General features: G+C 31.6%; 1 protein-coding gene across 3 annotated transcripts in view; it reads right to left on the reverse strand.

Moving 5' to 3' along the window:
• The window catches only part of LOC107443943 (BAR/IMD domain-containing adapter protein 2), a 255,616-nt gene that overhangs the window by 27,067 nt on the left and 212,454 nt on the right, over window positions 1-16,095 (reverse strand). For all 3 annotated transcript variants that reach the window (XM_071183633.2, XM_043039373.3, XM_043039369.3), the window contains 3 exons: window positions 5,978-6,088; window positions 4,330-4,564; window positions 374-560 (listed from right to left, as the gene is read on the reverse strand). In XM_071183633.2, coding sequence (XP_071039734.2) covers window positions 374-560; window positions 4,330-4,564; window positions 5,978-6,088 — 533 coding nt within the window. The remainder of the gene's footprint in view (window positions 1-373; window positions 561-4,329; window positions 4,565-5,977; window positions 6,089-16,095) is intronic.

The raw sequence follows: 16,095 nt of genomic DNA on the forward strand, positions 1-16,095 counted from the left end.
AATATGTTACTGGTGTATAAGCCGAACAAGGAAGAATGCGGCCAGAAATTATGGTAACTTATTCGTTTGAGTCTAATCTCTCTGGTATTTTGTTTTGTTACTTGAATTCCTGTAAAATTCATGTTTCAAATTGGAAAGATGATTCACCCTACTGTTCGTCTCATATCAAAAGTCCTTATTTGTTGTGAAATTGCTTAAATCAAATCTAGGGAATATGACCTTTAGTTATGTGAACATCCGTATTTAAATTAAATTTAGATCTACTTAAACAAAAAATCTTCGCAAAATTTCAGTAAAAAAGTTAATTTTTTTTAGTTTATCTATTCGGTCGTAAAACATAAGAAAAATATTGTAAATACCATAAAATGATTACCTGTGATTTCTGAGGTTTTCTCCGTACTGCCACCCTTTGTTTCGTTCTCCTATAAGGACAATCACATCGCCTTCATGGAAGCTCAATTGGTGTTCCCCACTTGACAAATAAGAATAAAGGGCTCTTACGTGACAATTGGAGGACTTGGATCTCACCGAAGCCATATTCTTTGCTCTGAGTGAAGAACCTGCGCAAAAATAAAACTTTTTTTTACAAAAAAAAGCTGTATTTTCACTAAAAGCATTTTCTGAAATTTGAGTGAAGATCTAGTTAAGCTCTGGGCTAAGAATCCTACCACGGAACCAGCAAACATAAATTACAGGATGATTCAGTGCAGTGGTTACTAATTTGGAAAGCAGGTGCAGTGCGGCTTTCAGAAGAACTCCTCCAGACATCCGTCTCTCGTCGTGGCCGGTACTATGGTTACGAGAAACGGTCACTTCGAATAGGGTAGTGGGGTGAATAGTTTTGTCTTAATATTAGCGTAGGTCGTCGTGAGTAAACCAATTGACACCCTCTTTCTTCCATTTCACCTCCATTAGAAATGTGCTCTTGCTTGTTGCCATAGCAGCAGACAGTCCCAGTCTTTCGGTCTAGAGGAGTTCTCAAAGCCGCACTATACGGCACATCCTACGTATTGAGAATTGAGTAGCAATAATTGTCCATAACGTACATCATTAGAGGCTTTCCCATTCTGCACTAGCTGTTCACGCGCATTTGAAACAATATTTTTATTTGCATAATTTTCTTACGGTTTTGTTATTTTTATATTTTCTAGTTATTATTATCAGAATATTCATTTAAATAGAAACAGAACTAGCTGCTGTTCTTCATATTTTAACTAGACAATGTTTCGTGACATTAACATGTCATAAAACTAACAAAAAATTCTTATAATACAATTATTATATAAAAATAATTTGTTTTTAGGAAACCAATTACTTATGAAGAAAAATTTTTTTGTTAAAGTTCAGCATCTCAAATGAATCAAGTTCGTATTTCTAAGTGAAGAACCTGGCACTAAATTTCAAGAGCATACTGAATAGGAATTTCGTCTTAACAAAGCATATATTTCCTAGAATCTAAAAGGACTTTCAATATTCTAAACGCAATTAGAAAATAATTTTCAGAGAAATAGAGAATTTTAAAAAAAAAATGCGACAACATTCTTCCCTCACAATAATCAGTTTTTAAATTAAGCATGTTGTCTGAACACAAAGTAAACACCTTAACTAATAATAAAATTAAATCTATTAAGTAATCCTTACACTGATATTTAAGGCGAAAGGTCATTTCCTGGTATTCCCTTAACTGATGTTTTGTTTAAAGGTTAATGGCCATTGCCTGGTATTCCTTACATTGAAATATCTCGTAATCAATCAGAGGAAAAAAATTCTCATTAAGCCGCAAATGAGGGAAAAATTAAAAAAAAAAATAAATTCCAAATTCTAAAATCGAAAATAAATTCTTTTAGTACTTCTATCTCGGGAAAATGCGTATATGCCTCTTCTCTGCAGAAAAAGAAAGAAAAATTTACTGACTTAGAGAGGCATCTTAGAATTGAAAAGAGAATGTCTATAACTTCAACTTCAAGTTTTTTAATATGGTGAAAGTTTTATCGACCTATTTCAACCTTCTTTGTTCTTATAAGAAGTTGGGTGCCATTGGGATCCGTTTATATGCTAAATCTCTTGTAGTTGCTTCAATTTAAGTGCTTCAGAATTTCCATATTTATGATGAGATAAACACGAAAACAAAACTGGCATTAGAATCCATTTCAAAACTAAACTTATTAATTACAATTAACAACTACAAAACCATGCAAGTTTAATGAATCTTTTCATCAATAATTAATGTAATACTTATAAAATTATTATGTTTGGAAATTATAGTTACATAGATATTAATTATACTCTATCTTGCATTGTATATATAACATTACAATTGTTACGGAATTATGCTTACATAACATTTTTAAGAAAAATATTTAGGAATCATACTTTAAACTTTGTTTAATAGGCCTGTTACTACTTATATAGTTCGGGAAGATTTTCCTTTTCATTTCAAAAAAGAGTGTTTTTATTTATTGTTTACACTTTATTCTCTTCCTTTTACTTTTATTATTTTCTTAAAAAAAGAAACTTTACAATGAAACATTCATTTCAAAATTTTTACGACACTTTTTTTTATCGCTTCTTATTAATGTATTTTACGTTTAAAAAGAATAACAAAAGAAGAAAAAAAATCCAATTTAGCCGTATTTCGACATAATATATTGTTCATCCAGATTTCTGTTTTAACAAGATCAATAGTAAATTTAAAAAGCGGAGTATTTCCTTTGTTTACAAGTGTCTTTGAACGTGAAAATATATCTTTTGTTTAGAGCGAAAAAAAAAAACATTTAATTTTGGAAATACCAGCTGTTGCTTTTTTCTTCGATTCTGCCGAACATTTGAAGCTACGAAAAACATCAAAACATGTTGCATTCTTTTCCTTCATACTCTTTCCGAAAATAAATATAATTTTTGAAGGAGATTTTAGCGAAAATGTTCTTCATTTTCAAACTGCATTAATCTTCTAAGAAAGTTGCTTTTTCTTTTAACCATTTTTTAAATGCATAAACTTTTTCTGAAATAAACGCTGTTTTACAAGACGATTAGGGACGTTAGAAAAATCTGCGGCTCTCGAATGTCATTTTTATTTACTAAACAGGAAATTCAGTTTGAAAATAATCTGAACATTTAACTATTTTCAGAGAGAATTTAAATTTCGGTCTAGAAACGTATGTTATTGCAGCGATCAATTTTTTGTTGTTTTTTATTCCGTTATTAGATTGCTTTCAATTTTAAAAAGACGATTTTATATCAATTTCTAAGGTATAATAGAGCTTCAAACACATCTTGATAATTTCAAAACTTCTTTTTTGTTCACGTTATGTTAAACAAATATTTAGGCGATTTAATTCAAGAATTAAAATGATAATGGATTTTTACTTTTTTGATACCAAAATAATCTATATCTAATTTTAAAATGTAAATTTTCTCCCATAGTCTATAAGTTTATATAACGTTAAGTACGAAGAAAAACATCAGCCAACCCATAGAGGTCAAAAGGTTATTGATCCACGATTTCAAGGCAAACGACAAGATATTGCAACTTTATCAGCATTGCACGCTGGTCACTTTCGCTTCCCTCTCCATTTATCTGAAGATGGGTAGTTTTTCAGCCGTCACTGATGACCAAACCTCAGTTCAACCCAATGAAAGCGCTGGCTTTAAAAAATTATAGAGTGTGAAACATTATCTTTACATTAACTTTCTAAAGTTTTAATGTTCTGAATAAGTTATTGAGGCCAATACAAGGTTGTGCAACGCATAGCACGACATAACTCTTAGAGCACCACACCAGTGGGTTTCACTTAAACAAAGCAAAATTAATTTTGTTTCATAATTAGACGCAAAATAAATTAACGCGAACCAAACATACAGTTTAAAAAACTATGTCTAAGCATATGCTTACAAGGAGTTACTAACTTCGTTCTCTACTTGGTCAGAAAAAAATCAAATAAGTAAAAAAGAAGTAAATATAGTGTCCCATCGAAATCAAAGCTAGTTCTAATGATAGCCTAAATATCCGACGACTCACTTTAGTTAATCTTAATACAAAAAAATAGGGGCATATATACATAAAAAGTTTTTACAGCGTACTACTAGTATTTTTCTTTACTTCTAGAAAATGTTGGCAACCCCGTGATTTCCTCGATTACACTGAATATTTTTTAATACTTGAATTATTTGCTTTTATTTAATAGGATGCATGTTCAAAAAACATATCTGATCTATATCTATTGTTATTTGTTCTACAGGTTATAAAAATGAATCTGATATGGATCGGAGCCTTGAATAAGCGATGAACGCCGAGAAAGAATTAAGACTGTAGACACTTGAATTACTTACTGTAGTCGCTACTTGACACTAGGCTGGCACTAGAAGACGTTAGATTGAAATCTGACTTGGCTCTTGACAGGGGTCTAGGATAAGGTGCGTCTTGATAATCTCTTAGGTCTAGGTAGCTGGAATCTATGCTTTGTGTTTTGCGCATACCGATGTTTGGAGATGTTGTGCAACTCAGGTTTTGTTGGCATGACATTGGGCTTAAAATTATGTTGGAACTGGCATACTCACTACCCGGCTGAAACAAAAGAGGTTTAATATAAAAGAATAGGTCTCTTGAAAATATTTAATTGTGAAGTATTGATTTTAAATGTTGTTTGATATGTATACGCATTGTGTTAAGATTGTTTCTTGGAAGTGCTGTTTGTAATCGTATTTGATTACATTAGAAGCTAATATCAGCTGTTTTATGATTTGAAAATGGACAGAATTACCGTAAGCATTGTAGTGAAATATAAAGCCAACTCTCTAACGTGTTTTCCGTTTTGTTTTAAGGTACAGTAAAATTTGTGTAAGTTGACCATTTGCGGTGCATTGTTTTAGTGGTCAACTTAGACAAGTGGGCAACTTATAGAGGGGGTGGGTCATTGTTGACTTTTTCGTTTCCTATATCATGTTGCTATATATTTGAAAATTGTTTTTACTTGACTTAAAAATTTTATTTAGCAAACAGCCAAATGAATATCTTAAGAAATGTGTTTAAACCAAAATGAACTTCAATTTGCTACACATAATTCTAATATTTAACTAACTTTAAAAAAAATATTTCGTTAGTTATGCATGTGACTATACTCACTATTGCAACTGGAAGAGAAATTTTTCAACTAACACGCCTGTTTTCAATGAATGAATGAAGGAAATGGTGCCTTACAATTGCCCCAGATGGTCAACTCACAAAAAGGTTTAGATTAGCTTTTTACACTATTTCACCAAACAAGTGAAATTTCAACATACATTGCAAAATGACAGAAAATTTTCGGAAATTTTTTTCTCTGGTCAACTTATGAGGGTTTTAGAATAGAATTTCATAATACTCCTAAACAAAATTGACTTATTTCAGTGGTCAACACACAAGATAGACAGGTGGTCAAGTTACAAAGGGTTTGCTTCTTTTTTTATATAAGAAAAATTCCGTTCTTGATAATTGAGATCAGCTTGTCCAACATACAAGGGTGGTCAACTTGACAGGTTTCACTGTATATATTTTAATAAATTGCATCTTTAAATCGCTAAACGGGTTTATAAGACCTTCGTTATGCACTTATTTTCATGAGAATAGAGGAATTATTTTAGTAAAAACCTTATTTAACATGGTTGTGATAGTCATAATTTATTTACTGTCAATATTTTAGTCAACATGATGTCTCTATTACTTTACACCAAGAGGAATCGATAGCTGGCTGCGGTGGGATTGGTAAAGTATAATATTATATTACTACTATAAATGATGCCTTTATATGCTTACACACTGTCATATCACGTCAGACTCTTAACGTGACGTAGAACTCCAACGTGACGTATCACAGGACGTAGAACTCCAATTAAACTGTGTCCATATTTTTAAACAACTCTGTATGATGTACAAAAATTACATTTAAACAATATCTTGCATCTGTCATTTTACAAATTAGATATTAAATATTGTCAATACCTTGCACACATCACTGCCATCAAAAATCTTTTCTATGGACTCTGGAAGGAACTCTCTTGTTTTAACTATTTCTAACCATTGGTCTAGATTATGCTGAAGCACCGTTTGACCCTACAATAAAATACAATCCAGGCTTACGTTCATTCTTATTTTGGAAGATACCACATTATAATATGAAAAATGCAAGAACTTCAGCAAAAAATTAAACAAATAAAGGTTACATAGATTGCTATTTTTCTGATCAATGAATATAACATATCTTATTACAGTGGTTTATTTTCAAATGTTATCATCAACTGGCATTCTATTATTATAGTACACCAGTTGAAGCACCGAAGCAGAAACAGATACAGAATTTTAATTTATATTTTTCAGTCATAGCATCTAATATTATTATGGGGCAACCAAGTATTATTAGAGTTATTCTTACTGTCGTATTGCATCGAGCTCAGGGATTCGTGTCGATTGGAGATGAATAAAACAGTCCTTAAGACTGCAAAAATTTATTAGCAGAATCATTCAGAGAACGCACCAATTTTCAGAATCTTAATTACAGCACGAATATCATACTATAGTACAGAAAAAGTACCAGGCTTTTAAACCTCAGACGGGTCACAAGAGACTCACAAATCAGAAAACTATTGCAGTGACAAACAGACTAATGTTCTCTACTCCTCCTCTGGGAGACACACTATTATTCATACAGGCTTGGCGACGGAACCTCGGAACTTTCGAAATGATTTGAGACAATTCTCGTATTAATATTAGTCCTATCGGTTCGAAACTCGAATTTTCCAGAACTCTCATTCTGTTGACAAAATGGTCGCAATGTATCGCCAAGTCGCCAAAATTATCGACAAGTTGGCCAAATGTCACCAAGTCGGCAAATTGAGTTTTCCATAAGAAATGCATTAAGCGTTATTTTCTCTTTAAATTATGTTAGAATTAGGTGATTTTCTGGCAAATATTGTAATTAAACTATTTATATAGGGTTTGTCTGAGATATTTAGCCTGACAAGAGAATATTCACGAAATTATACATGTATTTACAAATCCATAACTATATAATTCACCTTTGCAGTAAGTGTAGCGGGCAGGATCTTATATATTTCTGGTAAAAGCGAACAATGATCGTAGTTTCTTTTTTACAACTTAAAACCCTTATTTTTTATAAATCAATGCTTAAGCGACCACCAGGTGTGTTATGTTCTTCTTAATAAAAGAAAAATTCTCCTGCTATTTTTAAAGTTCCTATATTTAAAACTATTTCGTAAAGTTTAATATACTAGCTTTCAAAAATGTCAGTATACTTTTTAATACATAAATGTTACCCTCTTTCAAAACAAATAATCTTTACGAATTTATAATCTTTTAATAAAATGCAACAAACAACAATAATTTCCCGTTTTACGATACTTTATTTTAAATTCGCAATTGCACGTACAATAAATTTAGTGGTTCTCTTTAATGTCTCTGTCAAATTATATTACCATACGAAAGTTCCATCATCATTCCCGACGATGAAATAATTCAAATTTAAAAAAGAAAAATGTAAAATAATTCCATCTACTATTAAATACTGATATTACTACTCGAAATCGCAAATCGTTCCAAAAATTTTTGTAACATTTACATTAAACTTTTTTTATTCATTTCTTGTAACGCGATTTCGTTCAAATCAAGAATCATCAAAAGCTTTCTTTTCTTCCAACAATCCCTCTCTAATAATCAAAGAATAAGGAGGTTGAGGGGGAGTTGGAAGAAATTTGTTATCTTCCTTCTTTTCACCATCGAAACGGAAGAGTATATCCAACCAAAGGGGAAGGGAAAAAAAATCTGTATCTCTTTTCCGTAAAAGACACAGTTACAGTTAAGTGAGGGGATGGTTGAGAGATGACATTAGAACATTATCAGCAAAGGCAACATTCTCTGCTAACGACTGAGGAACGAAGAAAACCATTTTGTCGTCCGGACACGTGTGTGTCGTTCAAATATCGTCGTTAAGTTGTTGGCAACAGGGGTTGATGAGGTTGTCTTCCCATTCTTTGCACGTGCTAACTGGCAAGTTTTGGTTTCTTCGACACTTTGCCTGGTGTTTGGCGAGATCACAGCACTCATTCAGCAAGAAAAGATAATTCTTTTTACATTTAGCGAAAATTTGTATTTGGTATTGGAAAATCAATAATAGTTAATTAAAGTAACTTTTTCTGGAAGACATGTTTTATTCTTTAAAAAAATGTAATGTATGATATGTAATATTTAAATCCTATTTAGAAGCAAATAATTGGCTAATTCAAAAAAATTCTAAAATTCTTAACAGAGTGAAAACAACACCACGCAACAAAACGTATCATAGAAAATGTACGCTTTATATATCTTTAAAAGCATGAAGAAGTTCGAAATTTTATGAAGATTAGGTACTAATTTTTCTCCTATTATCACCATTTATAAAACATTTCAAATTTTACATACTTAATCAGACTGCGAGACTTAGTTTAACGAAATACACTGAGTGGCCAAATTATTATGACCACCCCTTCAGTCGTCTGCTTCCATACCCTATACGGCGCAATGTGCGTCGAACAGTACGTTCAGAGACGTTCACAGTTGCTCCTTGATTAAGATCACTTGCAATTTGTCGCACTGTTGCTCTCCTGTTGCGCTGCACAACCCTGGCCAGCCTTCTCTCTGATCGAGCATTCAGTACCCTGTGACGACCACAAGTCTGACGTAGACATCCGGTTTTTTGCTTGATTGTCCATTCTTTGCACACATTGACAACTGCTGCTCTAGAACACTTCACAAGTGCAGCCGTTTTGCTGATGCTCGTTCCGACACATCTCGCACTCACAATCATTCCACGTTGAAATTCAGTTAAATCACTTTTCTTTCCCATATCTGAGCAAGCAACACAGTATAACTGATGACTCACTTGTCCAGCATTCCCGTGTTATGGTTATCTTGCCCTCTAGCGGCAACGCTGTGACGCAATAACTTATTTGCATAAAACTCTGAGGTGGTCATAACAATTTGGCCATTCAGTGTATATTCAAAACAATCAGGCAATGACATAAATGAAATGTTATTTTTTTTAGTGTTATCGCCCATTTTGGCAAGTTATTTGTTTCAGCATTTAATTATCTCTTGATGAGATTAATTTGTTTTCGATCCGATGCTTGTACATTGAAAAGGGTGGAGATTTGTAAAGGAATAACTCCGGAAAAGATGAATACAAATCTTACGAATTTAAGCGAAATTTTCTAGATTTAGGTGTGAAAATAGATGGAAATAGTACTCCTAAAATTTGATTTTTTCTCAGGTAACGCCTGACTGCGAAGCTTCGATGGCTCAGTGGTAGGAGCATTGAACTATAGTTGTGAAACATAGATGTTCGATACTGGGTAGTGGATTGAAGTCCACCTACCAACAGATCGATGCGTACCAGCTTGCCTGGGATATATATATATATATATATATATATATATATATATATATATATATATATATATATATATATATATATATATATATATATATATATATATATATATATATATATATATATAATAACAGGGCTACAGCTCTGTTATCATTGATGTATTCGACTTTAAGAATGTAGTCAAAAGCCATAATAAGTTATCAAAAGGTTTATTAAAAGGCATGCTGGTGGTTATAACAGTTCACATCCGCACTCCACATGGGAGGGGGTGTGGACAAGACTCCGAATGGTTTCGGCAGAAGTTTATTGGAACACGTTATTCAGCAAGAGACATGCGAAAACCTTCTGTCCCGCATTAAATATTACAGAGATTGGTGTAATTAGGTTCCAGTCGTACATACCTTTGTAACTCTACGCATTATGGAAAATCATTTACTGCTTCCTAAAATGGAAGCGAAACAGGGACAAGATTCTAAAAATAACTCCTCCTTTGAAATATAAATCTAATTATTATTCAATGGTATGTTTTCTGCCTTGAATTCCCAAAATAGAATATCTCTACGCTTACTCTTTAACAAAGACATTTTATGAAACCGAAAGAGTTTTAACTCTTCTATTAATACAAAAGTATTTATAATTTTTGTATTATATATATATATATATATATATATATATATATATATATATATATATATGTGTGTGTGTGTGTGTTTGAAATCCAAACTGAAATTTTTTAAATTATCTCTTTAAAATTTCGTGCAATTTCCCATTAATAATAACTTTTAACGGAATCATCATGCGTTCGAGTACTTTCCTAAAAAATCTTATGAAATTCAGTCTTAAAGAAAAGATATCTTTCTTACTTTAACGATTGAATATTTTAAAATCATTTGCACCTAATTTTAAAAGAAACACAAATCAACATTCTAATGCTTTACATAAACCAGTTTGGACATGCATACACAGCTTTATATTCGTATAAACCATGCCGTATCTCCAAAATTCAAAAATATAGGGACATACTTATACAAATAACATCTCTTTCCGCCGAAGAAAAACCACCCTAACGAAGAGTTATGAATTGCCAAGCTCGGCCTGAGATGTTTCTGCCCTTATGCAAACATCAGACATCTGGGCTTTGTCATTGCCAGGCGATCAGAGGGGGTTTCTGGAGTTAACCTGATGAAGAAATATGTTCTTATGAGCCCATGCATTTGTTCTTGCCTTCTATATTTTGAGCTTCACTTCTTATTAACCATCTGCGTAATCCTCGAAGCATGACAAGAAAATTAAGATCGAAACTCCCATGCGATTTCTGCGATTTTAAAATTAATATTTTGGAGCATCTCTTAAGAAATATAATCTCATGCCTAGGAAAGTGAAGATTATTATGCCGAAATTATATTTTATCTTTAAAAATAAATCTAAAATTTAAGTAAGGCGGGTGCATATATGGTCTGAGCCCGTATTTCCTCGTTTCAATACAAACTTCTGTCGATGAGTCTATGTATAAATCAAATGTAAAAACAGGTACATTTCGTAATATTGCCAATTTATTGTAGGTTATTCTTATAATCTATATTATATAAAACGCTAATACGTACGTATGCATCAATAAAACCGATGATATTTCTTTTCTCGCGCTGGCAACAGTTTTCATTTTTAATTGATAGGCTTCGGCGCGCAAGAGCACGTAGTGAGCATCATATGGCTAATCTATATTATATAAAACGCTAATACGTTTTAATTGATAGGCTCCGGCGCGCAAGAGCACGTAGTGAGCATTATATGTCTAATCGGGTGAATTCTCACCGAATTATCAAAAAAATTCTCACAAAATTATCTTCATCGAAGCCGATGCTTTACATCCGGCGTTCAGTACTATTTCATATTGTTTTACAACACATAGTTTTGGCCCTCTGGTGGGAAAGACTTTAAAACAAAACTTACAACAGTTACTTTTCTCAACAACTGAAATTTAGAATAGTGTGATTAAGAAAAATATGTGAACTGTTTGCAATTTCAAATTAATATTGAAATGCACAGGTGTAGAATTTTCTACAGTTAAAGTTTTCGGAACTTCAGTGTTCAAAAAAGTATACAAAAGCTAGACGTTAAGAACGTATCCAATGAGCGAGCAAAGCGAGAGCGAAACGAACTGCGAAAGCAGTTCCGGGGATTGGCGAGCGGCAGCGAGCAGGGGGCGAAGCCTCCTAGTAATGTTTAAATCACTAGCACTAGTTCAAAAGTGTAGATTAAAACTTTTTTTTAATTAGAGGAAAATTTGACTATATAAGTTATCTATGCAATAAAGAAATTCAAATGTTTTTACATAGTTACAATAAAGTTTGCTTTAAATATTTTGTTATTATAATCTTTCAGTATTTAACTATTTGATTATAATCTTAGAGCTTTAACTTACATATGAATTATATTGTAAATTTGCAACTTAATTCAACTTAATGGTTAATTTTACTTAGCTAGTATTTTTTCATTATGAATGAATAATATATGCATAAAAAACTAAAATGATAGTAAGCTGCCATTTCAAATAAATTGACGAGTCTAATTTTTAAAGAACCACTTAAAAATTACCTAAGGTTATTATCGGAAAATATTAAATTATCCAATACTAATTTAGATAAATTCGCGTTAAGCTTGAAAAAAAATAAAAGATGAATTTTGGGGGGAAATACTTTGCAGATACTCTCTAAAATTTATATTTATCCAAAGTTATTTATTATGAATTTATTCTTAATGCATACATTGGTTCCAATATTTATATTTTCAATCTAATCCAGCAGCAATCACCATCTCCTAAATGATGAGAAAGATGAATCTCCAACTTCCTGATCCCGTAAAGAGATCACGTTCAAGCATACTTTATTCGGTAAGGACACTTTCCCCTTGGTTATCTCATTCCAAACAACTTTACTCGAAAACAAAAGAGGGGAACAGCAAGAGAAGGATGTTCCAAGTTTCAACCTTTCCCCAGGTTTTGACTTACGAGGACTCGTCACCTCTCGACCTACGACAGTGATCCATTTCAGGACCATCTCCTTCCATCCCCCGTTCTAAACAACTAATTATCAGATAAGCACGGGCATCCTCATCCTAATTTATGATCCTCATTAGCTGAATTCTGAACATCCTCCGCATCTTCTTCTTCTTCAGCATCGTTCGAGAGTGGAAAGAGGAGGAGGAAGATGATGTTGGTTAGAGGCATCTGTATCTTTCAAAGATCAAGAAGTAGCTGGTGAAAGAGTTGTTGCTTCGAGGTATTGAGAAGATGCGAGACGCTAATAGGATAACCTGATTTTTTTTTTGTTTTAATTTTTCTTTGAATGTTGATGGTATACTTTTTCCCGGAAATTAATAATTTGATTCGAAGATGGGCATCTGATAATAAATATTATAAGTGCTAGTTTTGGAGATAAAAATAATGATTTATGAAACAAACTAATTGGCTTCCTGTCGTTTCTTTTAAAATTATGTTTGAGAGATGTATTATATAAGATGAATCATTAAAAACAGAGAAAGATTGAAGGGTCTAAAAATTAAAAGATAAATAATAGGTTTTGATGAAGATAAAAACTGTCATTTTGATGCTGTATCAGATTGAGTTTTAATTATTCTATAGCTTTTATTTTTACCAATAATGTTTTATGTTTCCTTTATGGAGACTTCGTCTGCAATTTTTTATAGCAAGATAGGTGTTGAGATGTTAAACGCTAATTATATATACGTTCCAATGGTTTTATTTTATCATAATTGAAGTTAATTTCTTTAAAAGGTTTGGGCTATTGTAGGATTTTAGAAATATTATTTTTTCCCATGAGGGAAATCAATAGGGCATAAATAAACTGACCTTTTTCGATGCATCTTTTCTAAGAAACTACTTATGATATCGCTTTGAAATTTTTTGGAGATATTTGAGATTATATCAGTTGTATGCTGTGATGATGTTTTAGCTTTAACAGGAATACTTTTTGAGTTATGAAAGATTTTTGATGAAACTTTTTAAAAAAATTAGAAGTTCTCAGTTCATATTTTTTAAAAAAAAATTCAGCCAAAGACATGTCTTAACAGTTTTCACAGTGTCAACATGTATATGTAAATATTCTGCGAAAAAAACCCGAAACAATATCTTGTATAGATGCTGAGAAAAGGTACATCGAAATAGGTCAGTTTTAGCCTTATAGGTATGTGCCTTCCTGACTCCCTTTAAATATACACTATGTTTTAAGTCCGAGAAAATTTTAAGTTTCCTAATTGGTGATTTTATTTGCTAAAGTTGGATTTTTTTAAATCACTTAATTCTTGAATAAAGTAGGTGTAGTAAAAGTACCCTAAGTACTCCTGGAGTTACTAGTTAACTACGGCCCATGCTTACTATCGCTCACCCATCCCAGAAGGCGATATTCCACAATGACTAACTCAGGAGCACTTCATTCGCTCCATTTGGAGTGATATTTAGAACCGTTTGGAGTGATATTAGTGATATTTAGATATAAGGATGATTCTAAATATCACTCCAAATCACGTCAAATACCAACTATTAGACTCGCTCTTTTTAGCGTTGCATGAAATTATTCTTCAAACGTATCTCACCCAAAAAAACTGTGTTTGCTTATTTGATATGTTTGCGTTAGCTTATCTGCATGGCGAAATTGCTTGATACATATTTCAAAACAAAGTAGATTTCAAAAAGTTACTTTTCAACAAATTATACAAATATCTTAGGAAAAAACATTGTTTTCAGAGGGGAGGTTTACAAGAATCACTTCCTTTCTATAAGGCTACCAGAGAAAAGATATCAGGAAATTTATCACCATAATTTCTCACAGATTGGCAAAAAAAATACTTCAGAGTTAGACATTGTGGCATATTGCCCCTGCGGAGCAACTTTCGCCTTACGTTTTTTTCCTCAACAGGTACTGAAAATAGTAGCATATTATTCCTGGTTTTTCGTAACAAAATGCTCGATTTTGAATTAGATATGTTATGTCCTTGCTTTATTCTGAGCAATTTGACACTTAGTATAAAAAATACTCAAAATTCTTCTTAAGTTACAGCAAATATACCGAAAGCCACTCACTAAAAACAGAAATCAACACCACGCTTTTCTAAACTGGAATTGTCTGCAAACTCTAGTATTTTTTAAAAGTTATTTATTCAAAGCTTTGTCTTTAAAAACTAAATTAGACATATAAAACCTAGACATCCAACAAAACCCCTTTGTCTTTAAATTAATTTTTCTCAATAAAATTTATTTTTACCTCGCTCGTAAGTTTACTCGTATTCTAAGAAGACTATTAATTTAAATCTTTGTAATTAAATTAAGCATAGCATGTTGCTTAAATTTATATTAACACTATTGGTTAATTGTGTGATTAATTTTTTTATTGTTAAAATCATTTTTTCATAAAAATTCTAAATTTTTATTTATTTTTCTTTAAAAAATACTCGTTATTTTTTAATTTTAATGTTCTAGTATGTTTTAGAGTTATGAGATAGTATGGATTTTTACTTTATTTTCGTAATTTAATACAATTTTTAAACTCTTTATTGTAATATTTTTCATGAATATACTGCATAGAATAGGTTTTATGTTCAGATACGGAAAAGTTAGTTTACATTTGTGTACCTTTTTTTTACAAAGAGTCTAACTATAATTTCTTGACACTGTTCATAAGTATACACAATCATATTTAAAATATAAAATTGAATTAAAAATATTGAGATTTTAACATGATCCTTCAGAGATCATAAAATAGCATTTTAGTTTTAATAAAGGTAAAAAGAAAAACTTTTAAATATTAAATATTTAAATCCAAATTTATTTTTAAAACTATATAAATTTATAAAGAGACATTAAGTAAAATATAAAATACATGTTATGCAGGACTGTAGATATTGAAACTATCTCAGAGTCTATGATTTAGATGCATGTTTCGATACATTGCTTCGTCGCGTGTAGAAGTGCTATGTTTAACAACAATGCGTGTATTCACTAGAGAAATCAGTATTGAGGAATGGATGAGGAATGAAGTGCTGATTCCATGCAGCATTAATCATGCTTCCTGAATCGTTGGACAGATGCAATTCAACATGGGTCAGGTACTCATCATTGATGGAGAGTAAGATATCATTGTCACGTGATCATCCACGGAACTCAACTATTCATGTCTACCCGTATTTATAATAATCCGAATTGAAATGTAAAAGATTCAGGGAGGTGCGCAAATAGTTGAAGATGAATTAAAGTATTAGTAATTTTATTACTTTTCATTAACCCTAGAAAGACTGAAACTTAGTATATACCTATATTCATATATGGCAGTACTTTTACTTTCGTTACTTGTACCGTCGGTACAAGTAAAAAGTACGTACTTTTACTTGTACTTCGTTACTTTTAAAATTTTGTACTTTTACTCGTACTTTCGTTACTTTTTTAGGGAAAAGTACAAGTATTTGTAACGGAAATATCGAATAAAATCGTTACTTTTTTCTAAAACTTGGTAAACTTTCTAAAAAAAATGCTTATGTTATTTTAATTTATAAAATTAATGTGCAATATATATGCCTTCACAGCTAACTTCGTGTTTAAATACCTTCTGTTTCAACAGTTTCAACTTATACTGCACATTCAATTATTTTTCACTAGCTCAAAGATCTC

Source organism: Parasteatoda tepidariorum, chromosome 7, assembly GCF_982258835.1.
Source record: "Parasteatoda tepidariorum strain Cologne lab strain chromosome 7, Ptep-v5.0, whole genome shotgun sequence".
In the NCBI taxonomy this organism is placed as follows: Eukaryota; Metazoa; Arthropoda; class Arachnida; order Araneae; family Theridiidae; genus Parasteatoda; species Parasteatoda tepidariorum.